Raw genomic sequence first — 25367 nt, 5'->3', positions numbered from 1 at the left:
CATTCTCTCTCATCCTCCTGGCCTCGGACAGTTCAAAGCCTTCAGAGGGTCAGTTCAAGCCTCAAGACAGGCAGACCCATTAACGGCCATGATGACAAGTCGACCAAATGGGAAAGCCAAGTTTGGGAGGATGAACCAACTATGTCATCACAACTTTAATTAAGCCCAAGGTTGAGGATTAAAACAGCACACAAAGCGGGGCCAGGCACACCTGGGCTGTAACCACTTACTGACACGTACCTGCCAGCCTTTCCACAGGACCCAACCACCACTGCCTTCCAGACTGTGCCAGGCCTCAGAGGCCACACCTTCCTCTAAACTCCCAAAACACCTGCTACAGTTGTCTTGGCACCAGCTGTAGGGTAACTTGTCTTGTTATATAGCTACAGCCACAGATCTCCATGTACAAACATGTCTCATCTCTCTACCTGGACTGCCAGGGCCTCCAGTGCCAGGTTAAGGTACTAAACCTCTTGGTATTCTAGCACTTTCTAACTTTTATCTCCATGGCCTAATCCAGGGCACCACCATATGCCGCCATGCTCAAGCCCATGCCCGTGGCAGACAGCACTAATTCATCCCAGCATTCCTTGGCAGTGAGTCTCAGATCCTTGCCAACACAAGGCTAGGCAAGCCCCTAATGATTGGTGGGAGTTGACATTCAGAGTAAAACCAATCTGCAATGCTTAGTCCAGTGGTTCTCAAGTGGGGATGATTGTGATTGTGCCCCCAGAATTTGGTAGTAATGTCTGGGGGCATTTTTGGCTGTCACAACTGGAGAGGGAGGCGAGTACTGGCATCTAGTGGGCAGAGCCCAGGATGCTGCTAAACATCCTACACTACACAGGACAAGCACCGTGCCCCAAAGAGAATTATCTGACACTGAATGTCAATAGTGCCAAGTCTGAGAAACCCTGACTTAGACAGAGTAGCCATATAATTTATTCCCCAAACTGGGATGGTTCTGAAATTGAAAGAGGGTACAATTAATACTAACTCCAAGACAACAGGCATAAATCAGGGCTTACAGGCAAACCAGAGCATTTAAGAGAAGACGGAGGGAGGTCCCTAGGCAGGGTCAAAGAATTCATCCCACCAAAGTCCTCAAACAAAGCCACCAACTACCCTAATTGTCAGAATAAATGCTGGTATGTCATAAGCCACAGTCAGCTCAGGGAAACCTTTTTCTACATCTTAAAGAAAAAGCAGAAAAGCAAGTGTCCAACTGTGCCTTTTAAGATGTGAGAAGACAAACCTGTCCCCTTCAAAGCCGGGGGGCGAGGGAGGGGAGAATGTGCGCTAAGACCTGCTTGCTCTCCAAGAGCGGGGCTCATCCGAACAGCTGTGACCCCGAGGCTCCCTGCCAACCCCTGACTTAGAGCAAGCACCAAAGGCTCCTCTCGGGAACTTTCCTTACCAGTGAACTGTCCCGTCATAATAAGGGCGACCTCTGTTAATTAACTTCTTCCCTGCCCCACGAACAAGAGACCTGCTGCCAATTGCTTTGCAGGTCGACTATGTACGACAAGAGGGAACTTCGAAATGACCTCAGTCGGTCAACAAGGGAGCTAAAGAGCTGCAGCAGGTCCAACGTTCAGCTGAATGTGCACGAAAACCTCTCAGACTGAAGATTAGAAAGTACAGGGACCCAGCACCCGCATGCCATTAAAAGGAAGCACTGGAACCTCAGCTCTTTGTGCCCACAATTAAATTTCCTAATCTTGGTCTCTAAAAGATGAAAACACCCATCCACTTCCCTCATAATTTGGGGCAGCTCCTCAGTTCCTAAATCAAGGCCATTCCGTTAGGGCCAAGACTTCCTGGTCTGCACAAAGAAATGTTCCAGCCCTCTGAATGTCCCTTCTATTTTTTTCAATTATGTACAACCTGTGGAGCGGACTTTTGCCCCTCAATTGTTTGTTGTTGTTGAACAAATAAAACATGGACGAATCTCTTTGGGAAAGAGTCCCACAGTCGTCAGAGGAAAGGTGGGAAGTCCAGTTCCAGGAACGCCAACTCCCGGCGCCACGCTCCGCAGCATTACGTCATTCTCGTCCTGATGGCTTGCTTGCCTCAGAGTGAAGACAGCCCGCTCTCCAGAACACCGCTCGAGTCCGGCACCCAAGTGTGAGAGCACGCCCTGCTCAGTAGGGCAGAGCTCAAGACGCCAGGATGCATTTCTTGCACTTGACAATTAAAAGAGCCAGAAGAAAACTGACTCGTAACCTCTAGAGACAGGACTCAGTAATCTCATAGAATGTTCTTCCACTGCTTTACTTAGCACTTGGAAACAGATATCCTATGGGGGGCCGGCTTCCTCGAGGAATTTTGATGGACGTGAACATAAGCCAAAGGCTAGGCCAAACTTGTACATCCTACATAATATATCGAGCTTGGAGATGAAACACCTTCTCCGTGGCACTGTGTGTATGGTACAAGACAAATGCACGTGTTGCCATTTTAAACCACTAAACCAGAGACAAAGTTAATATGACAAGATTCATTACCGTCACTTCATAGGCTAATTAAAAAATTTAAAGAAAACAGATGTACACGTAATAAGACATGAAAAACCACTATCAACAGAAGATGTGAAACTATAGCTCACAAAGCTGGGCTAGACTCCAAATTACAGGAAACGGCACCAAATGCCTGGCTATGCTCTGAGAACATAAAGGCAAAGCGAGCCCCTCCCATGTCTTGGAGAGAAAAACAAACATTCAAATAAAGTATTACCAGGGCTCCGATGCAAAGCTAGCCCAGATACCATCTCTGAAGGGCAGTAACACTTCAGTTGTGTCATTAACAAAAGAATAGGGACTTGCATCGCAGGCAGATGGAGAAGGCACAGCGGTTTGAAGCAGAAAAGCCAGTTAGAAAAATGTAAGGAGTTCCACGTAGCAGGGAAGTTGGAACCGTAGGCAGGAGGCCAATTACAAAGGGCACTATGTGTTACTAGAGGGTTTGAATGTTATCTTTGAGGGACTGAGAAGTCTTTTAAGATTTTGAATAGGGGTTTGATCAGATTTGCACTCTAGAACGATGACCTCTGGTGGAAATACAGAGGGAGGGCTCTATTAAGACTGAAGGTTAAGAGGCCATAGCAATCACACAGACAAAAAATTGTGGAAGCCTCAACTAAGGCCAGGGCCACAAGGATAAGAGAATCAGAAATATGGAAAGAGATCAAAATCTTTAGAAAATTCTGAATGGCTTGGGAAAAGGGATGAAGAAGAGACAGATGAGCAGAAGATGAGCCAGGTTCTAGGTCTGGATGAATGGGTGGATGGAGAAATGGCAGCTGGGAAAAAGGAATGATCAAGTGACAGCACCAGGCCTCAGCAAGAAAGTGATGATAAAGCCACTCGCATAGAAAGGGCCATCGTCCAGAGGGCTATTTGGAGTGAGTGGATGAGACTTCGAAGAGCCCCAATGTGTGGGGGAAGGGGAGCAACAGGAAAGAACCATGTAGATGGGGAGGGCAGCCATCAGGGGAACCAGAGAGAGGTCACAGGAAGGAAGGGCTTTTCGAAAGGGAGCGGTCAAGGTTGTCCCATGCCAGGGAGAAAGAAGTAAAATGAGAACTAATGAGTACAACGGACGTCGCAACACGGAAGTGAAGGTGACCTTTGTGGGACAGTCTGGAGAAGTGGTGGGGCCAGACATGCACAGATACTTCCTCTAAAAGGCTCCACTGTGATGGGGCAGAGAGAGCGGAGACAAGCTAGAGTGGGCGCAGAACTCAAGAGAGATTTCGTATGTTTTTTTTTCTTTTTTAATGGGAAACTCAAGTATGTTTCCAGACTGTGAGGAAGCAAGAACAAGATGAAAAACAAGAAGGAAAGGGGCCCAGAAGTGAGAGGACTGGTGCAGGAGATCTTGACGAGAATGAGAAATTGCAAAAATAATTAAAGGTTCTATAAACATGTCCTTTGATAGCCACTGGCCTTAACTCTCACGCAATGGCTTACAGACTTCCCCAACGCACTGTCCCATCACCAGTGCATCAGCCATCGATCCAGCCACTAGATCACTATGACGAGTGAGTGAGCACCTTTGAAGGTGTCGACGAGGCTTCCCAGCCACTGGGAAGGCCGCGGCACTCACCTTGCATCATACTCCTGTAGGCAGTGTCTGTGATGGCGTAGATGTGAGGGGGCATCTCATGCCTCTTCTTGCCCTTGTACATGTCCACGATCTCTTCGGAGTAGATGGGCAGGTTCTTATAAGGATTGATAACCACACAGAACAGGCCTGAATAGGTCTAAAGAAAACAGCGGCAAATAGGAATGGGTTAGAAGGTCTGCTTCCCAATGGCATACAAACTTTCTGGCTAAGGATTTGCTGCCTCTGAGGCTAAGTCGGCCTGGTGTGAAAGTGCTCCCTGAAGTCCCTCGTCCTCTGGGCCCTGCTCCAGCAGACCTGCTACAAGTGTCGGGGCACTGGCACCATCTCACTCTTTCAGTGAGGGTCCTCCCTTGACGGAATGACGGCTGCCGGCTTTGCAAGTTGATGAGTGCGGGCATCGGGCAAGATCCGTGGCAAGCTTCACGGACAGCAGAAGGCTAGTTACGAAACTTGGATCCAGGGACAATAGCAGATGTGAGATGCACAAAGAGAAATGAAGTCAGCTGCAGCCAGCAAACTGTGTGGAGACAATTGTTCTACCCCGAAGGACTCTCAGAGATGGTCCAGCCTAAAGTTTTCCAGTGCTGGGAAGAACTCACTGTGCTCCTCAACCAACTGGATCTTCTGTGAGCCAGCAGATCACAGACAGATAACCAAACTCCCTCCCTGAATCTTCTAGAAACATTCACACGAAAATATCTCAAAACCTTAAAGACCACTTTCATGTCTCCTGAGAGCCTTCTCCAAGACTCAGGTCTTCTCTTAAGGGGAATCTAATTAGTCAATACCCTTAATACGAGGCAGCCAAAAATACACTCAGGACTGCAAGTCTGACTTGCCAAGGTGAAAATCAGACTCTGGAGTCAGGCGTCCTGAGTTCAAGTCTCAGCAGGGCAGATTTCTTAACCTCTCTCCCTCCATGTCTCATTCTGTAAAAGGGGGCAGGCAGATGTCTATACCCCGCCACTGACTGGCAATGAGAATTAGGTAGGTAAAGTGCTTGGCACAGGACCCAGCATAGGCTCCGAGTAGGTCAGGAGAGCAGTTTCCAGTGGCAACCGTCGAGACAGGTCAGTCTAGACAAATCAACATTAACCTGTGGCTACTCATTCTTTCTCTAAAGTGTTTCTGCTATTTTTTCTTCCAAGATCCCCCTTTTCCACCAAAAGAAAAATGATGGACTCCTAATAGCTGGAAGAGACTACCGAGACCACTCAGATGACAGCTGTTCAGTTGGGGGATTGCAGCTCTCTGAGAAATCTGGAGAAACTCGAGCACCCTCTCCCCAGGAAAAAGCACCAGAGGCCTATAAGAAGGCAGGTGAAGCGAGGCCCGTGCGCCATGATTCACACACACCTATGGACCTAGGCAGTTAACGGCAGATCTGGGAGCAGACCCAACCCAGTCTCACACCCCACCGTGCAGACCTCCTTGGTCATGAAGGCCAGTTCTCTGAGTGCCTCACATCCTTTTGTTGTCCTCGTTCTAAGTGGCCTCCACCCTCAGTGTCCACGGTTTTGCCCCTCGATCCGACAGCAGCCAACACCTGAGGGGCTGCGCTGTGTGCCAAGCCGGCCCCCCTTCCAACTCTGCCCTCTCCGTTCCCGCCAGAACCAAGAATGGATTTTGTGGCTGAACCCACAGACAGGGTCCACCCAGGAACCAATCACAAGGACAAAGTCTACCCAGCACTGGCTAGGGGCTCTGGCACGTGGATGTGCCAAGCAGATGTCACACTGAAAGCAGAACTCTGGGGGGACCCACCACCCATACACTGGTCTGCATGCAAAAGAGAGCTGAGCTTGGATGTGTAACAAGTGGATCTGGCCGCCTCTTCTGTTTGGACGAGGGGACGCAGGGCCCTCAATTCCCTTTCTTCCTGAGATAATCGGTCATTTGTTTTCCCTCCGACGACTGCTTTCACAAGGGACCAGGAAAGCTCTGCAGCAGAGGTCTGCACATGGTGTTGGCACCCCGCGGTTCGGATATGGGGAGGACGGGGGTACAGCTGAGACTCCAGTTTTCCCTCCCTGACTGCTGGGTGGAGACGAGAGAGAAGGCCGGGGAGCAGCGAGGTCATCCCAGGAGCTCAGAAACAATCGAGCTTTGTTCCTGGGGTTTGAGAAAACCCACACTCCAGGAAATCCAGCCTGATGAAAGCAGAGGACACACGGCCACACGTTTAGGGCGTGCCACAGAGCCAGATGTTCGGAACAGCTGGTGCTGACTGCAACAGGGGCTGGGGGTTACTAGGACAAGTCTGACAGCTGGGTGGGCAGATGGTCCTGTGGAGAGTTCTATGGAGTTTCAAAGTTCTCCGGGCTAATCCTATCCAATCAATGGATTTGACAAACTGAGCCCCGGAGAGTGAGCACAGCAGCTCAGGTGGGAGGAAGGAGATCGACTGCCAGCCGCTCTCACTGGATGCTCGTGGAGGCATCAGACACTGAGCGAATGGCTTTGCTCCCACACGGCCACGTCAGGAAGCTGCTCCATTCACGGGCCACAGAGGCTCTTTGTGCCGGCCACCCCCTATCCGAGAGCCTCACCCCCCGAAGAAACAGACAGAGCAGCTGTGGTGCAGAATTAGCCACACCGCCCACAACGCCAGGCAAACATGCTGCACAAAGGCTCCCGGTGTCGCAATTTGGAACGTCACATGCAGAGATGGACTGTGAATGGGGGGGGTACCCCATGCCCAGGCAGCCCCCCAAGTGACTTTGATCTCCCCACAGCTCTACACCTGCTGGAGTCTCCATTAGGGCAGCTGTAGAGACGACCAACTTCCTTTCTGGTGACGACACTTAGAAAGAGGGCGGTCTGAGGCAGGAGGAACTGTACATGGGAGGTGACAGCACAGGAAATGGGAGTCCGTGCCTCCAGCCAGAGTGCTAGAGAAAAAGCTCAGGTCCTGCCCACCGTGCCCGCCCACTGAGTAAACCCACACTTTCGGAGGAGAGATGAAGCAACGGGACACTGAATGCACCTTAACAACTAACATTCCCCTTTGTGACAGGAAAAGACTGTTTGCAGACAGCTGATGTGGGCAATTATAGGCCATCCAATTTGTTTCATGCTCAGCAAATCTTAAACAGGACCAAGGTGAACACCGATACCAGTAAAAGACCGAGCAGGAGACAGCTGACACTTGCGGATCACTAATTCTGAATTTCAGTGGTTAATGCCCCTAGGGGCAGGGGTTTTAATTTGGTCCAGGCGATATTCTCACCAAGAAACAGAGAGATAACTGGGCGGAGAGTCCTGTCTCAGCCCTGCCTACACCTGCTGTGTGACTCTGCGCAAGTCCCTGATCCTCCCTGGGCCTCAGTTTTTCCCACCTGCCGTATTAGAAGGCTGAGCTAAGCTGGGGTATAGAGAGGGCCTTTTCCAAGAAAACAGTTCTGTGTATCCCCTTACTGGTAGGTCCTCGACTAATCAAGCTCACCCCCAAAGGGTGGTCATCAACAGCAGGAAATGAGGACCTCATTATCATAGGCTGATTAGCAATGAGCAAGGTAATGCAATCCTGGCCCACCGTCAGGCCCAGTCAGGACTTCTAGGCAATCCGAAACGACCAATGGCTCCACAGGGCTTTGGCACATTGCAGGGCACTCAGAGGTACCAGTCCAGTGGGTAAGGGAAGTCCCCCAGTGAAATGTGTACTGAATCACCCTAAAACTGCACCAAATACAAAATGGTGGGCTCACTAGGAGCTGCTCACCATCCCTGTAACAGAATCAGCTCAGTGTCTCCCTTTATGACACATGTGATCATGAGCAAACCCCTCAGGCTGAGACTTGGTCTTCCTACCAATAAAATAAAAGGGCTATAATGACCTTGAGATGTTTTCTTCCTCCAGTTCAAAAAAAAAAAACAAAAAAATGTTGATAACTGTTTTATTCAGCTCCAAGACCAAGAAGGCCAAGGTGATTATAACAGTATAGTTAAATAAAGAGCTATTTTAGGAATAATAAGAACCAGATATTTCTTCCTCACTAAGGACAAATCCAGAAAGAAATATCCTTACACTGAACAGACGTTAGAAAGAACTCTGTGACCGGGGGCTGAACAAGCTCAGAGCCTATCAGCAAAGGGATGGGTACATGCTCCTCTTGACATTTCCTACAATAGTGATGAGCTGTCCTGCAGACGCAGCCCTGCTGGCTAAAGGGACGAGAAAAGGCCGCTCCTTATCTCCCGCATGCTCTGGGCCTTTGTAATGCTGCTTTCTACACTCTAAGCCTGGCATGGAACCAGCCTAAAGTGTTGGATGGACTAGTGATTCAAGCTTCCTCTTGTTGGCTCACCTCTGCTCAGAGCACACTACCTGGGGAAGTAAGTCACACCAACAGGTACGAGGTGGCAGGGAGGAGGGGACTGGGCAGTGCAGGAGGAACAAGATGGGAAACCAGGACACGGCATCCCTCTCCCCGAGAAGGAACTGATGATACTGGCCTTCCTATCTCCACCAAGATTGAGGACCAAGGTCGGTGGGTAAGCACACGTCACACGCCATGTCTTTCTACACCTGGTCTAAAACAGGCTTCCCATTATTTTTGGTTATGTAGAAAAGAGATCAAAGCAATGCTATGGGAGCAGTCCACTAGGATGCGCAAATGCTCAAGTTCAAGGACGTCACCCCAGCATTCCTTGAAGGCCCCTTCTAACCCAGAGCCAGAGCCCAGGATGTGAGGTGGATAAGACAGTCCTGGAGCCTCCCGCCCCTGAGCCCCAGGCCCACTCACGTAGATGAGCCCTGAGTAGTAACGCTCCTTGAGGTTGTGCAGCACCGAGGCTTCGTTGAGGCACGTGAGCTCCGCCATGTCCTCCACCTTGGAGAACTTGGGTGGGTTCATCTTCTGGATGTCGTCCTTGTTCACCTTCACCTTCTTCCCGTTCTCCACCAGCTCCACGATGGCCTCCTCACCCACCTCTTCCTTGAGGCTGGCGGGCTCAAAGCCACTCTTGTCGGAAGGCACCCATACCAGCTTCTTGGCAGCCCAGTCGGCCTGGGCCAACGGGTTATTGATGAAGTTTTTATCCACATAGAGATACTTATCAGCAGCTTGCTGCGCCATGGTGACTTACAGCCAGGACCTAAGGGAGAAAGAACGACAAACATTAGATGTAATTAACTATGCCAGCCACACAAGAATCACTAACAATCACCTCTTATCTTTGCAAACTGCACAGAATTATATAGTCAGTATAACTTTATATAACCAGGCTGTACAATTCGCCAGAATATTCTTGCTTCTTCTTTGGGAGAAAGCTGTATATCACTGAGAAAACAAGTTGGTATTAGAGGATGCTGTAAGAAATTAATGGTAAGGTGTATCCTAGGACCAATACACAAACAAATCTATAAACGAATATTATGCCAAATGATAAGTGTGAGTCTCAAACAGATTCAATTATAGTCACTATGCTATGCCTAACGTGAGAAAGTTAGGAATTCTAACTTTCTCAATTTAAGAGAACTTCCAACAAAAACGGGTTTCCAATGAGCCAAAAAAAAAAAAAGGGCAAGTGACTACAACTACACATGGAAGTTTCCATTTTAAAAAACTTTTTCTTATTTCACAGAATCAACCAAGAGAAGAAAATAAAACACCAATACGCTGCCAATAGATTTTGAATTCCATCTTGATAATACAAAGAAATAAGGTGAGAAGAAAAGAAGTCAGGCTCCAGGAAACCTCATGGAGAATAAAAATGCTTCCTTTCTGGGGCACTAATGTGAAAAGGCAAAGCTCATAATTTATGGGCCAGAACTTAAGCACATGTGTGTTTGCTTTTGAAAAAGCTCATTTGCAAAATAAAGACGAAATAATCCCTTACACCTGTGTGGTTTTATTGTTCGTGAAATGCTTTCACACACATTTTGCTATCTTGAAAAATCTTTGTCATAACAACCCTGTAATGTGGGTAAGATGCGTGTTGTTGTCCCATTTTACAAATGAGGAAATAAAAGTCTGTCCAGAGTCGCCCAGGAAGAACTCCAGACTCTTGGTGCTATTGCCTTTCCACGGTATAACCACAGAAGTTACTCTGCTCGAAAGCTCAGGCTCAGTTCAGTTCACGGGACAGAGCTTTGAGTGAATTCGAAAGAAGGACTAAGAAACCCCGGTCTAAGACAAAGCCAGCCCTTAGCCACCGGCGGAACAGCCCAGAAGCTCACCATCTAGCTCACAACACAAGCAAGCTTTTCCCTTGTGAGACCAAGGCCCCCGCCCCAGGCCCAGAAGCCAGGAGGACCCCAGATCCAAACCCAGAGTCACATGGGTTTTCACGCTTCCAGACTCCAAAAAGGACTTGAATGCCAAGGAGGCTGTAGGCTTGTGAGGGAGAGAACAAAAGGAAAAGTCTGGGCTGCCCAGACCTTCTTATCTGGGCTCATTAAATGGTTTCCAGATCAAGGCGAAGGGGCTCCCGTGGACGCACTCCAGAAGAGTCTGTTTTCCAGGAAACCTGCTTGCTCTCCACTGCAGGAGCAGAGCCTGGCAGCCTCCCCAGCTCCCTCAGCTGGTGGCTGGGTTTACATTCCCAGCATAAGCAAACCCTGGCAGCCCCTCTCAGGGGATCAGGGGTACCAACCACCTGCAAGGACCACACCCCAAGAGAAGGTAGGGCCCAGAGTTAGGCGGCAGCAAACAAGGCATGAACAGGACAGCTGTAAACCACCTGGCCAGCCCTTGTCTCTTGTGGGGGTCTGGGGTCTAAGCAGGCGGCAGCACCGGGGCACCGCCAGTGTAGTCCAGCTGTCCCTGCTTCCATGGGCCAGTCCATTCAAACAAATCAAAGGCTTCTCTCTGCCAGAGTAAACGCCAGTCGTCCTCCCCAAAGTCTCAGCACCAGGCTCCTCCTCACGTCACTGCCCTGCTTGGGAACTCGTGATGATCGCAGGGCACGGGGCCTCGGGTTTCACAAGGTGCTGGTTCTCGATCTTTTTGCAAACTTCGATAAGATAATCTCCCATCGACATGCAAAAAAGGATTCACTTGAACCCTGTCCCCCAGAATCCCAAGTCTGCTGCTGGTTAAGTGTTCCACTGACCTAGCCCAGTGAAGGCACCAGAGGACATCATGTGCCCTTTACCAGATCTCTCCTAGGGAAGGAGGGAAAGGGACGGTCACGAAGTGCCTACCTATCAAACATCAGCCTTGTTTTATTCACAACCTTACTTACTCATCAATCACTCTGGGAAAAGAGCTTTCATTATCCCCAATTTATAAATGAGGAAACAGGCTCAGAGACAGCAAGTCATTTGCCCAGAGTCTGCCAGCCCAGTCCTGGTACAGGATCTTAACCCAGATGCACCTGGCCCCCAGGCCCGGGCTCTTCCCAGCATACTTGTGCCTGGGGTCTCGAAAAAGAAGTCAGGCTGGTTATAGAGCTCGGCCCGAAATTGTCGACAAGTTGATTGGGACGTAGGAGTGCAAGAGAAGGCATTCCACAGCATTCGATAAATACTTACTGAGCCCTGTCAGGCCGGCAGGGAGGCTGACAATGAGCCTTCCTGGAGTGGACCATGTGGCCTATCCAAAAGCAGAGCACATTAAAACTCAATATTCTCACTCCTCTGGCCTCTGGCCCTGTCAACAGCAAGCAGCCCATCTGTGATGACCAAATGACTCTGGCTCTCATCAAACTGCATTCAATCCCAGCAACACCAATCCTGGTGGGACCAACAATATCATGGCCTGGCATCACGGCAGCACCTGGGCTCCCTTCGGGCTGCAGGCCCTGGGCACTCAGAAATCCAGGTAAACTGCCTGGCCCTTTCGACGGTGGTTCTACGTTGGAGACCATAAACATTACAGCAGCTGACAGGGGAAAAACCCGCCCAACCCAGCACCCTCGGCTCCTCTGTTCATTCAGCCCTGTCATCAGGCCCAGGAGGGAGGGAAGGGAGCGGTTACAGGCCAGCACTGTCTGCCTCTGATAGCAATCGGAGACCTGGGGCCAAGCCACACTTCCTATAAGAAAGGGGGACATATTGCATCCTCGGAGCTGGACCAGCACAGAGGGCTGCATCCCTCTGCCTCCAGGGCTGCCAAGGTCCCCGTGCACACGGATTTGAGGAGTCCCCACTCGCCTCAGTGCCTCTTTCTGAACAGAACTTTTTAGTAAACATGGCTGAGCCCTGCTGGGCCAGGCCAAGGACAGAGAGCTATCTGGTTTCGGCGATTCTGCTGGAATGACGCGGAGGAGCCGCAGTGCCAAGATCAATACGTGGACTGGACTGATGGGGAGGGCCTCAGAGGTCACAATAAACAGTGGAATCGTTATTAAAGCTGGAACCCAGCCCCAAAAGGAACCACCACATCCAAGGATTTGGAGGCCACAGGTCTGCAGCTGAGCTCCCATTTCCACCTGCATCAGGTAAAGAGGCTCCCAAGCCCCAGTGGCTACGGAGTTGCGTGTGCTCGGTGAAGAAGCCAGAGATGCAGACAGGTTACCACTTACCTGTAAGGATGCGGGTGGAGTAAGCATCCACTGTCAAGAGCTGTGAGAGATGAAAGAAGGGGCCCTAGATAAAAGACACTAGGGAGGCAGCCTACTAGATGCAAAAGCCAACACGCGCAGACACTTCTCCCTGTCCCATCCTGGGACCCTACTAAATAGCCTCTTTAAAATTCTCTAAAAACAGCACATAATATAAAGGTTTTAAAAATGAAAGAAAAATATCCCCCTAAGTTCCTGGCCCTCTCCCTTCAAAAATCAGTTTTCTTTTTTTAATGGTCCCCTCTAGTTCTGGTTCACAGAAACATTCGATTTTTAACTATCATAGGCAGAGTGTGGAATTTCACATTTTGTATTTTCCTTACTTCTTACGACTATTTTCCTGTAGGGCCACAGTTTGCTTATTGATCATTTTTATCCAAACACTTCATTTTACAGGTGATGATGCAGAGGTTCTGGGAGGGAAACAACTCCATTCAGTCACACAGCTTGGGGAGCAAAAACCCAAACCCAGGACTCCTAACTCCAGGGCCTGGTCGTTAGCCACTTTTAATGGCCGCATAGTATTCCAAAGTGACTTCTCACCCCCCAAAAAACACTACTTACTAGGTTTTTTCCTCTCATCTCGTGGACCACTTTGAGATAAATTCCCAGAAGTGAAGTTACTGGAGAAAAAAAAAAACATCCGGACATTTTTATGGTCCTGAGATGTGTTATCAAAATGTTTTCCAAAAGGGGTGATGGCTGTGCACAGCCACTTGAGCAGGGTGTCCACATGGCAGCAACCACACCGACACTAAGAAAACTGTTGGCAGGGAAGAGCTCGGTGGCTCAGATCAGGGACCATCAGGAAGCCCTGGGACTCAGCTGGCCAGCAAGGAGTTAAGGGGAAAGAAGGCAGCTCTCACGCCCAGATCGGGCTGAGGCTGGCCCTTCCCACTTGGCTTCCTGCGGGTGCCAGTCCAACTCCACGAAACCCAAGTAGTTGCCTTTTTAGGCCATAATCGAGAGGACACATCCAGAGGCTAAATTAGGACTCTCAGGAAATGATGAAACTGAAAGTAAATAGGTTAACCAAAAACCTCTGCTTTCAACTCAAATTGTAATTCCTTGATTATTTGCCTTCTCCCCTTCCTCCTAAACATCCATTTGGACCTTTTTATTCCTTCCTGTTTTTCCAAAGAAGCCCCTCCCTCCCTCGCTCTGGTTCTCTTAACTTGCTTATGTGTCTGTCTGGAAAAGAAACTGCTAGCCCCTTAAAGACACTAGGACAAATCACTGGTCCAAAGACTGAGCGATTCCATTCCTAGACGACCAGGATTATATTATGTAAAGCCTTCCATGGGCCAAGTTCTAGGCTTGGAGCTACCAAGTCAGCCCAATTCATCTTAAAGCTACCACGTACTGAGGGCCTGCTAATAAGCTCTCTATTTTCTCACTCAAGCCTCACGATCATGTCATAAGGTACATATCATCATGTTCATTTTATAGGTGAGGAAAATGCGGCTCAGACAGGTCACAAAACCCAGGTTCAAATTCAGACCCATCCGGCTCCAACACCCTGCTCAGTTTCCATGTAAACTGTCTTTCCCATGAGTGATCTGGGCCCGCGGGGAGAAAAAGAACTGAGAACACCCTACTTAGGCAAACCAGAGAGTGGTCTTTTGGCTAAGATCAAGGGAAGCAAACCAGTGAAACGGACATTAATTTGGCAACTCAAAGCTGCAAACCCCTTATCTCTTTGTGCTGGTTTGTACAACGGACTCTACGTTTTCACCTTAAATCACTGGAGCTAAAGGTAAGAGGGTGAGGACTGTGACCATGGCCAAGCCGTTTAAGTTCTCTGAGCCAAAGTTCCAGTTCAAAGACCCAGGCAGCTCAACCCAGACACTGGAGCCGTGTTCCAGCTTCATCGCTGGTGTATGCAAGCAGGTCTCTCTGATTGTTGTTTCATCCCAAACCCCATCCCAGAGAGCACAGATGAACGAGTCCCTTCTCTTTCTCCTTACAGTCACTGCGTTTGCGTTAAATGAAACTATCAAGGTGCCCAAGTTCCATTAAGGAAGGTTCTATAAAAGCAGCTGCTGAAATAATAAACTTTCAAACGCATTAGATTTACGTATTCAATCAAACCAATCATACTGAGGATCTATGTTCAAAAAAATATAATGACAAAGGTATGAAGGACCCGAAGAGTTTATAATGTACTGGGATGACACAGTACTAAAAGGGCCAATGTGGGACTTTATCACAGAGCGTAAAGAGGACAGAAAGCAAGCTTCTTGGCTTTCTGTCCTGTTCACTGTTGAATCCGACATCAAGCATGGTGGGTGCCCAATAGATCTGCCATATGGATTAAAAGTAAGTACTTGCTTGTGATCTTGGGCACATGCCACCTCTCTGGCTCAACTGTAAATGCAGATATTTGTGTGACTTGTCTACCTCGCAAGGCTGTTTAATTCCACATGTATGTAACAATGAGATGGGACACTTGTCTTTGTGGAACATTCAGTGCAGAGGGGAAGATGTAAACCACCAGCCGTAACATAAGGCTGCAGAAGACGGGAACAAGCAACTTGTGGTGGGAACATAGAGAAGGCGGTAATTCAGTGCAAGACTTGGAAGCTCAAGGGAAAATTTCATGGAGGAGATGACATTTAAGCCGGATCCTGGAGGATGGGTAGAATATTGATGGGAGAGGGGAACAGATGGTAGAAAAGTATTCTAGGCTATGGGAGAAGAGGGTGCAGTTTTTCGTGAACCATAAAATGACATGATCGGTTAAGGCAGGGGGGTTTCTTGACCTCAACACTATGAACATTTTGGATAAATTAGTCTTTGCTTTGGAGGACTGTCCTGCGCATCGTAGAGTACTGAGCAGCACCTCTGGTCTGTACTCATTAGACAACAGTAACACCCCATCCCCCATTTTAACAACAAAAATGTCTCAGACATTGCCAAAGGGATGGGGGGGGACAAGTCACCCCCAGATAAGAACCACTGATTTAAAAGGTTAGTATGAGCAAATGTTGTACAGAAGCCAGACCTCTGCTTAGCAAATACTCTCCCGACTTTAAAGAGCACAAGCCAAATCTCTACAAAACAGAGAAATCCTCAGAGCAAAATAACTCCCAGGGCCTAGAAATGACCATCATGGGTGGCACTGTCACCAAGGAGGGACTATCCCTTGTAATACACTGTATTTTAAGGGATCTGCCCAGAACCTACTACTGGACTGTACTTTAAAGATTCCTAAATGCCCAATTTTTCAAAAATGATCAAGCAAAGGAAGCAGATGTGCCTCTCTAGACGGGGCATGAATCTCCTTCGGAGCCTCCAACACGGCAGCTCAGCCAGTGATTCATAAGCAAAGTTAACCAGCATCAAGGGGTCCAGGTGATTAATGGGAGACAGACAGGCAACAGCCCCCGGCGGGGGGGCTCGCTCCCATGCTGTGCTGGCTCACCCAGCATCCTCGGAATGCCACCAAATGCTATTATTGAATAATTTTGGCAAATAAGGATTAGCCCCAGGGATGATACCCAGATGAGTGTTTCCTGCCCAGAACTCTCCCCAAGGCCCTGAACACAGACCAGACGTGCCTCCCCCCAGAGGACCCACAACGCCATCACGCTTGAACTCCTCCCACCCTCCCAACCCCCACCCTACACTCTCCCACCCTCTGGAGTGCCAGCCAGCTTCGGTCTGTCCATCTGGTCACCCAAACCTGATCACCACTCAACGTCTCCTGGTCAGTGCAGCACTCTGCCACCCCGTCACTGGTGTACCAGCCTCCAGTCACTGCCAGTGTCCCCCACTTTCTAGGCTGCACAGCTGCCTTATGCTTCCACTGCTCTTCCTAAGGGCTTCCCCCTTCAACCATACCCCCCAGCTGCCTCCAGGATGACTTGGTAGCTCCATTTCCACTCATGCCATTTCCTATTTTATTGATATTACCGCCAGTTCAAAAACGTTCCATGGCTCTACTCTATGCCTTCTCCAGAGTGACATCTAACTATCTTTGCATGGTGAGTGGGTCCTTTGTGACCCTGCCCATTAAGCTCCTCCAATGCTCCCATCCCCCTCCACCCCCTCTGCCCTTCTTCTCTGCTCTTCAATCGATTCCGGTTCGAATCCCTCTATGCTCAGGCCTCCAGGCCTTGGAAGAAGCCGGTGTGTCCTCTGCATAAAGAACCCTCTCTGAAATCTCCGCTCAAACGCTCTCTCCTCTGTAAAGCCCTCCTGATTGCTGCAGAAAGACTTCCCTCCCCTCTGCTCCACACTGTCTCCGCTGCCATAATCAAACAGCTCCACTGTCATCATTTGCGGTTTTATCTGACGGGGACGGACGGGGTCTCATTCATCTTGATTTCAAATGTCTAGCAAAAGACCTGACTCACAGCAGAGCTCAGTTCAAGTTTCCTGAGTGAATGCATGAGAAACGAGGCTGAGATGAGGAAGGAGGAGTAAGTAACAGGGAGAGTTTCTAAGATGCTGGAAAATCCCCTTGAGCTGTGCAAAGAGGGCCAGTGAGTCTGGCGTATTTTTGAATTGTACACGTGAAACCTACTTGATTATATTTACCAATGTCGCCCCCTGATAATTTTAATAAAAATAAGTAACTAAATAACAAAAAAAAAGAAAGCCCGAGCCATTTATGGACTCATTTTTATATCTCCAAAACAAGGAGAAAAAAAGAACATTGGGGCTTTCACAAACAGAAATAGGAGTAAAGATAATTTATTGGTCCCTAAGAAGCTTTTCATAAGGTTGAGTAAACCATTTCAGTTTTCTGGAACCTTCTAACGTCCCCTTACTAACCAAGGTGGAGGCACTTACCATCTACTACCAGACACACCAGAAGGCCCGTAGCTGGTGTGGGGTGGCGGGGCCTCTGCCCTTGTTGAGATCCACGTAAAGAAAGGCCTCAGGCGGCCCTTCCCGCCTCTCCTGAAGCCCTCAGTCTGCAAACACCGAGCAAGTGCTACAAGCACCAATCTTTGGTACCAACTCAGAAAAAAGGGACGGAACTTGGAAAAACCACTGCCATGTGGGGCACTGATTCTTCGCATCCCAAGATAAATGTGTGTAATGCCCTGTGATGGACTGGCATGGGCGTGAACTGGAGTCAGACACCTGGGTCTGAATCTCCTGTTCAGAATTCCTGTGATTTTCAAGCTGTTAATGCCTCAATCTCCTAGCGCTGGAATGAGAAAAAAATGCCTACCATTGAAGTGTTTATAACTCAAGTTCCCAGAGAAGAATCCAACACTTAGCTTAATAGGAACTCCCAACTCCTCCCTCTTGTCCTCCTGACCTAATGAGTCCTAATCCCTCCTAGAATGACACCGGAGGACTAGGAAAAGCTTCCAGAAGTTTGGTGATTCTTTCTCCAGGTGACATGAGTCCACAGAGAACAACATGGCACAGGATGACGACTCCAAAACAGAGTGACTGATTGTATCAGGGAGGAGGGCTTCGCGGCCAACCAAGGCTGGACATGCTGCCACCTCATGGCCATCCCACAGGCTCACGATGTACACAAAAGGTTCTGAGAAGCCTGCAGTAAGGAAACCCACTTCACTTTGTCCCGTCAGGCGTAGCACCCAAGAATATTCTGCAGGAAAGTATTTCTCGATGCCGACCTGAGAAATGCAGGCCTGGTGGGATGTGCATGAGGCCAGTGGAAGAGCTGGATTTGGGTCTGGCTTGGCACTGACCAGCTGTGCGACCCCTGCAGGCGTCATCTGCTCACCACTCAGATGCTGCTAGCAGGCTCGAACAATGTAATGGACACCCAGGAGCCTCCCTATGTAAACACCAGGGCTATCAGAACAGTTGTCTACAGGGAGGAGTCAGCCGCTCTGTACCCAGGGCCAACCTTACAGCAGCCCTCCACCCTAAGGTGCGCATTCTCCCTGGGCTATGAAGCAGGGAAGGTCCTCCCAGCTGCCCAGAGGCCAGAGGCTGTTGAGGGCTAGGAGGACATGGAGGGCCCCCTCCCTCCTGACCTCAGGAATGCTGTTTGCTTACAGAAGAAGCTGGGGCTTGTTTCCCTTAGCGGTAGGCCAACCCCAGCCTAAGCTGATGCATAGCAGATAAGGAACCAGATCAGAGACAGGCCTGAGAAGAATTTAGCACCAGAGGGCCAGAAGCCAGAAGCCACCCGCTCTGCTCTGCCATCTCCTCAGAGACCATCTCCTCAGAGGCCACTGGAGGGGCTCCTCAGGACTCCTGAGACAGCCCTCGGGAACACAGAAATGCTCCCATTTGCCTGATTGCAAAAGGCGAGGCCTGCGGTCATTCTGACTTTGCCCCGCACCCTACGAACACAGACCATCAAAAACGACACCAGAACTTTCCATAGACTCCCCTTGCTGTGAGGGGAGCAGGGGGGGGGGGGGGCGGCGCAGCTGGAGGGGTAAGCACTGCAGCTTATCCAGGATCTTATCGGCCATGTGGAGGAATGTGGGCTTTATCCGAGGGACAAGGGGAGGCCACCACAGGAGGTGGGAGGTGGGGAGGGTGACATCATCGGATTTGTATTTTAAAAAGATCACCCTCCCTGACCTCGATTTAAGGGGACGAGGTCAGCAGTGGGAAAGTACCAAGGACTAGCCAGGAAGAGCTTCTAATCTGAGAGAGGAGGAAAGAGTTCCATGAGGCTGCTAGGGGGAGTGATTAAATGCCACAGGAGAGGGACGAATGAGGCACAGATTTCACCCTCTGATCTACTACCCCAAATGGCCTGGCTCAGGGAGAATCCTAGGAGTCACTGTCCCACTGCAGGTCATTTCCTCCTAAGTGAGAAGTGTCCCAGCATCTCAGGAACTCATCCGCCATAGATCTCATGCATCATGTGTCACACAGACCAAAATGCCCAACTGAGTCTCCTCCACTAAGATACCACTCTCGTCCTCAGGGCTACAGATACATGGCTTTGGGCACGGAAATTATTTCTTAACGAGTGAATCAATCAACTAATTAGGGCAGAAAGCAGTTAGAATTGAAGATGGCCCCATTCAGAATGAGAGCCCTTCCCACCTAGAGAGATCTCCAGGATCTTCAGATGGTAACCAACTCCTTCCACCAATGCCTCCCAACTGTCTTTCCAGCACCGCCCCTCTGTCCCCTGCCAGATACCCTCCACTCTAGCCACGGCTCCCAGAGGATCATCTTTGCTGCAGGACGGCCCCAATAGCCTGTCCTGACACCCTGGCATATTAGTTATCTGTCCTGCCTAAAAGACAATCTGCCTTATACCAGAGCCATTGCTTCTCTGCCATCTCATCCTTGCCCTAGAACTCTTTGAAGGCAGGGACTGTCCCCACTCCTTAGGCAGGTGTCGACTAAGCCCAGGGTACTACGTAGAGAGGGTCTTCGATCAATGCTTGCTGAAGAGAAGTGAACTACCCCAAATGCTTGGGCTTACAGCTCACCATTGAGTCATCTGGGAACTTGAGTGTCCAAGAGATCATCACCTTTCCAAAGGTAACCCCTCCTCACCCCCTCATGTCTAACGTCAAGGGAGAGGGGGGCAAGCACATCAGCAACAGGTTAAGCAACCTTGACTCACTGGGGAAGCCAGGCAGCTGCCTGCTGGACCTGTTGCTCTACAGGTAAGTCACCTGCACTGACTGGACCCTGACTCTGTTTTTAAGTGGTTCAGTATTTGTGTACTGAGGTCACACCTGTGACTCACCTATCTGATAATGAACTTTCACTCAGCTGCCCAGGAGCAACTGCAAAGAGAAACAAGTCGTTTCAGGGGGCGATGTCCCCTCCCAAACAGCAGGGCATAGATTCTGCCCTCAGATTCTTCTCCAGGTTTGACAAGGCTGACAACTGTTTGGCTGTCTGCCCGTCAGGAATGTTCCCTGAACACACGGAGCCTGCCCTCCCAGCAGACAGCATCTCTGGAGCTAGCTAGAGCTTCCCCACCACACGAAGGGCAACTCGAAGCCTTCAGGTTCTGCAGCAAACTTATTCCTTCCGTGTGGTTCTGCTGAGAGCATAGTTTTCCTCTTTTCAAGGATGCGAGCAGTTTGCTGAAACCCAACGCAGAAAAACAACCACACTGCAAAGATTTAATTATATGGCCGCTGTCTCAATGCGAAAGTGCTGGCTTCCTACATCCACATCACGACGACTGAAAAACTCAATGTGACATCAGGAACCAAAGACAATTTTTGAGAACTACTCAGCCCAGAACCCAGGTCTTCAATAGCTTGCTATTCTCCAAGTTCTGTTTAAATAATACAATAAAAAGAAAAAAAAAAAAAAACAAGCAAGCAAACCAAAAAAAATACAGAATAGTGTAGCCACTTACATCAATAGCTACCTCGACCCTAGTCCGCTGGGCTGAGTGCTCAAAGGCTACATTGGGTCCCAGTCACTGCTTGGTCCCCGTTACTGACATGGAGATGCCAAGTAATTCCTGATGACCTGAAGCAATGGGGCAGGTTCCAGTCTCCCAAAGGGCCCAAACTCCAGGGGTGGAATCCAACACTCTCTGCCACCCATTCTTCAGTGCTTAATGTTAAACCCAATAATCCCGCATCGTATTTTCCAAACACGCATAGCTCGTGTGGTTCATGTCCCCCTTTAGCGGGCAAGGCAGCAAAGGCCTGGAATGCGCCAAGGCTCCTCTGTGGCCATCCAGGACTATATCATTGTCCTCCTTCTTCGCACCCTTCCAGCTAAATGTGACCTTCGCTAATTTTCATTTTGTTTCTAAGAGATATGCAAGTGGCCAGGGATGAAAAACAATCTTCCTGAATTTATCAAGAGGTCATTTAATTCACTCGCTAATAAGCTTCATCACTGCAAAGAGAGAAACCTCCCAAATGATAACTTATTCAAAGAGAGAAACCAAATGAAAACTTATTCGCAATCTTTACAGACGGCAGCTCAGAAAGAACATGACTCACGAGGCAGTAAGACTGGCTGTGGAATTCCAGACCCATCACTTAACTAACAGAACAAACTTTGCCAGGTTGACTTGGCCCCGAGGCCTCCGTTTCTCCATTTGTAAGATGGAGGTGCTACCAGCCTCGCCCCGTCCCCCTCCGGACAGCTGTGAGGACTACACAAGAGCCAGCCCCATTTCTGCAATGTAGTCAGAGCACTGTTCAACTCAGAACTATTGTGAGGATCAAAATGAGCTAACGGAAGAGTGGTGCTTGGTGGCGCCCAGAGCCTGCTAGCCCCCCTCCCCCACAATCTTTGCCTCTTCTCTCAAGAAGTCTGTGTCGCCACTGAGCTCATAATGAGTCAGTCACAGCACTGCCCTCACACAGCCCACTTCAGGGGGTTTGAAGTCACATCCTGCCTAGCCTAACTCAACATGATTTATTCCGCCCCAGGAATGTAGCTCATTTCCCAGAATTTCGTAAAGAACTTTAAAGACTTTGATTTGCAAGGGGCTCCATTTATAGGCTCAGCTCTAGGGGCTGAGGAGACCCAGCTCAGCTCAGATCTGCAGGCGGGAACCATATAGTTGGGCTGAAAGAGCCCCCCACCCCCACCCCGACATCTCATCCTGGGAGTGCAACATTTTTTTTATCTAAAGCCACAGGAAAAAAATAATTAACTTTAAAACTTTTAATCACAAACGTGCACAAACATGTCAAGCGGAACTGAAATTGATGAAATGACATATACATGCTATGCACTCTGATCGATTTTCCATTTGAGTCTATTTTATTTCATTTCTAAAGATGCTGGTTGCCACCCACTAAAATAACTTCACGACCCACCAATGAGTCTCAACTGACAGACTCAAAAACACCAATTGGACTCAACCTTCACTAGGTAGATGAAGCTCTGACTGGGCCAGCAACTCCACCGAGATCACACAGCAAGTTAGGCCAAGCAGAAGTTCAAGAGCAAAGCCAAAGGGAAGCTCAACGGGGGACATGTTCCTTTCCCACCGCTCCCATCATTTAATCCCGACCACCTCAGTGAAGCCATGGCAGGTATCCTACGTCCTCTCCCTGTTCCCTGCTCCCCACCCTCCCCCTTGAAAAAGACTCTCGAACTAGGGGGTAGGGTGAAGCAATCTGCCCAAATATGGGGGCTGAGGAAACCCCTTGAACACCTGGAGTCCAGGCGGAAGATCTCTAGGACAGAAAGACCCCAGTTTCCACAGTACCCAGAATAACAACAGATCAAATTTCCCAGTCAAAACATCACCAAAGTGCCAGCCCCAGCCCCATGCTGAAGAGACACCCAGAAGTGATGTGACGTTAAAGGTATTAAGATCTGAGAAAGATCAGGTGGGAGAGGAAGGCCACTATCTCAGAGATGAGACTGGGCAAAGTGCTCTTCATATTTATCTGCCTGGGGCAGATAACGCTGTTATGAACAGACTCTCTTGCCGGTCCCATAATAGCCTGCAATCTGATTGCCTATCTGTTCTCATATACTCGCTTTATAAACAGGAAACCCAAAGTTCCCATCTCTCTAGATCAGTGGTTCTTAACACTTTCAGCGTCAGTCAAAGACCCCTTTGAAGGCTGGGAACCTTTTGCATATCATCTTAGGGAACTCACAGAGACCCTCAAGTCCAGTCCATGGAGTTTTTAGGAGCCTCTGGTTACAAGCTCAAAGGCAAAGGGGCACTGGAGTGGCCTCCTCTCCACCAAGGCAACGTGAACAAAGACGAAGAATTCTCTTCCTTCATCACCCTCCACAGGGTTAAGCAGGATCACACAAAAGAGGTCTGAGGGAGCAAAGCAGTCGGGACGACCCAACAGTGAGTTTGCGTGGGAAGCAGAGGGCTGGAGCTGGTGGGGGCAGGAGGCCAATTCCCCTGGGCTGCAGGAACACGAAATCCAAAACCGAACAGCAGACCAGCTCTCCTCCCTGCGTTTCCATGGCCTGCTTTCCCAGTGCCAGCCCTGGGCACACAGGCTGTAGCCAGGGCACAGCAAACTCTCCAGGGAAGCCAGGATGGACAAGCAGCATCCTGGGGAGAGTAACCCCGAGACAAGCTATGAAGTGAAAATAAAACCCACTTATTTCATACTTTATAGATAAGTTAAATTGCAGTTTCCCAGAGCAGGCTGGTAGCACCCTGGTCTAACAGGCCTGCCGACCCTGCTGTCCTTGAGCAGGAAGCCTGGCCACGGGGATGACCTCACACGTCCTTCACCAGGAACCTGGCCATTGCTTATTTTACCACCTGCCAAGAATCACTCCTTTGCCAGAACCACAGGCTGGTTCCAAAGTGGCCAAGGCTGAAGCTGCACGTGAGAGAAGGAAGAAGCAGCGGCCCCTACCCTAGGGAGCTGCCATATTTTGGCCATACCACCCAACCCTGGGCGCATGACCCACCCCCTCCCCCACAGATACGTGCACACACATGGACATATGCATACACACAGATGTGTACACAAGACACATGCACGTGCACACACACCCCAGAGGATGCGAGATCCAGGCAGAATGTGATACGACCTGGATGTGAGCTCTGGGGTGTCCACTCACTGGCTGAGGGACTCTGGTACGTTATTTAAATGTTCTGAACATTTCTTTCTTCATCTGTAAAATGAGAATCGCAAAGCTCATGGCACAGGACTGTGCTGGCAAATAATTACCACTGACGCTTAGTTCAGGTGCTTTTCACCTGACAGCTCCCTCCCACGCACCACAACCCTGGGAGGCAGGTTCTGTTAGTATCCTGTTTTTGCAGATAAGGAAACTGAAGCCCAGAATGTTTAAGTGACTTGCTCCAAGGCATACAGGTAGTGGCTGTTGGCGTGGCACCCTAGAGGTCTCACTACAGCTCCAGAGTCTTTGCGCCTGTGTACTTACTTACGTGGCCCACAGCCTCAGAGCATATGCAGGGAAGCAGCATACGCAAGGCGTCTAGAGAAGAGGACGGGTAAACAGCAGTCAGCCATCCATCAGGAAATGGAAGGAGCCTCGGGTCCCCCGGAACCAGAGCACCAGAAGCAGTCTTCCTTGCTGATCCGAAGCCCCTCTGCAACCGTGTTTCCCTCGCAAACGCTTTTTAACCTGATTTCTCTAAGATAAGGGTCGGGGGGATGTAGTGTTTGTCTCCCTCACCCCTCCCAGCTGTCCCCTCTGGACATCACCGAAGAGCCAGGAATTTAATGTGCCTGTAGTTGTCAAGGAGCACAACCAATTTGGAATGTCCTAGGTCTAGCAGCACAAAGGCGGCCTAGTAAAGGCCCGGAAGAGCTTTGAATCCTGCCCAAGCCCCTGATCTTTGCTCAGGTCCACAGAGGAGTATCACATTCTTCAGATTCTTGTCTGAAAGCCAGAAGCGGGTGGGGAAAGGGACTCCACTATTTCCACCTAAGGCTAATTAAAGCAGGGACTGGTTTTACAGAAAAAGGCCATCCTTTTCAGCCTCTCTTTAATATGCTGGTCTGCCCGAGGTGTGTGATACACACACAGGGCTTTACAACCCAGAAGTACCCGCTGCTCAGTGTCCCCAGAGTGTCCTCACTTTGAGGACACCAAGGCTCCAGGGCAGCCGGCTAGTAAGTGGCAGGGAGAGATACTACCAGATCTTCAGTCTCGGCCTTGGAGGCCACTATTCTAGTCCTTCCTCTGTGACATGAGGTTTAAAGTGCTGGCCAGAAAGTCAGAACTCCAGGTAGGTTTGGAGGAAGTAGAGATGATCGGAGGTAAGTCACAATGCTGATATGAATGCCACAGTGCTCAGTGGCAAGTAATTAATCCCATAATGAGGCATTTTTCACAAGCACTTGGCCAACACAGCCACCTCCTCCTCATCCTGG

General features: G+C 49.5%; 1 protein-coding gene across 3 annotated transcripts in view; it reads right to left on the bottom strand.

Annotated features, from left to right (window-relative positions):
• The window catches only part of MYH9 (myosin heavy chain 9), an 89054-nt gene that overhangs the window by 50458 nt on the left and 13229 nt on the right, over positions 1 to 25367 (bottom strand). For 2 of the 3 annotated variants that reach the window (XM_039877785.1, XM_039877783.1), the window contains exons 2-3: positions 8874 to 9225; positions 4108 to 4264 (exon numbers count right to left, since the gene is read on the bottom strand). In XM_039877785.1, coding sequence (XP_039733719.1) covers positions 4108 to 4264; positions 8874 to 9206 — 490 coding nt within the window. In that variant the 5' untranslated portion in view covers positions 9207 to 9225. Of the gene's footprint in view, positions 1 to 4107; positions 4265 to 8873; positions 9226 to 16985; positions 16990 to 17728; positions 17741 to 25367 lie in introns of those variants that run through there. The other variant, XM_039877784.1, reaches the window with a different exon arrangement.

The sequence above is a fragment of the Pteropus medius genome, unplaced genomic scaffold (assembly GCF_902729225.1).
Source record: "Pteropus medius unplaced genomic scaffold, Ma_sr-lr_union100, whole genome shotgun sequence".
Classification (NCBI taxonomy): domain Eukaryota; kingdom Metazoa; phylum Chordata; class Mammalia; order Chiroptera; family Pteropodidae; genus Pteropus; species Pteropus medius.
The sequence above is the reverse complement of the archived record's forward strand: the minus strand, read 5'-3'. Positions and strand labels throughout refer to the sequence as shown.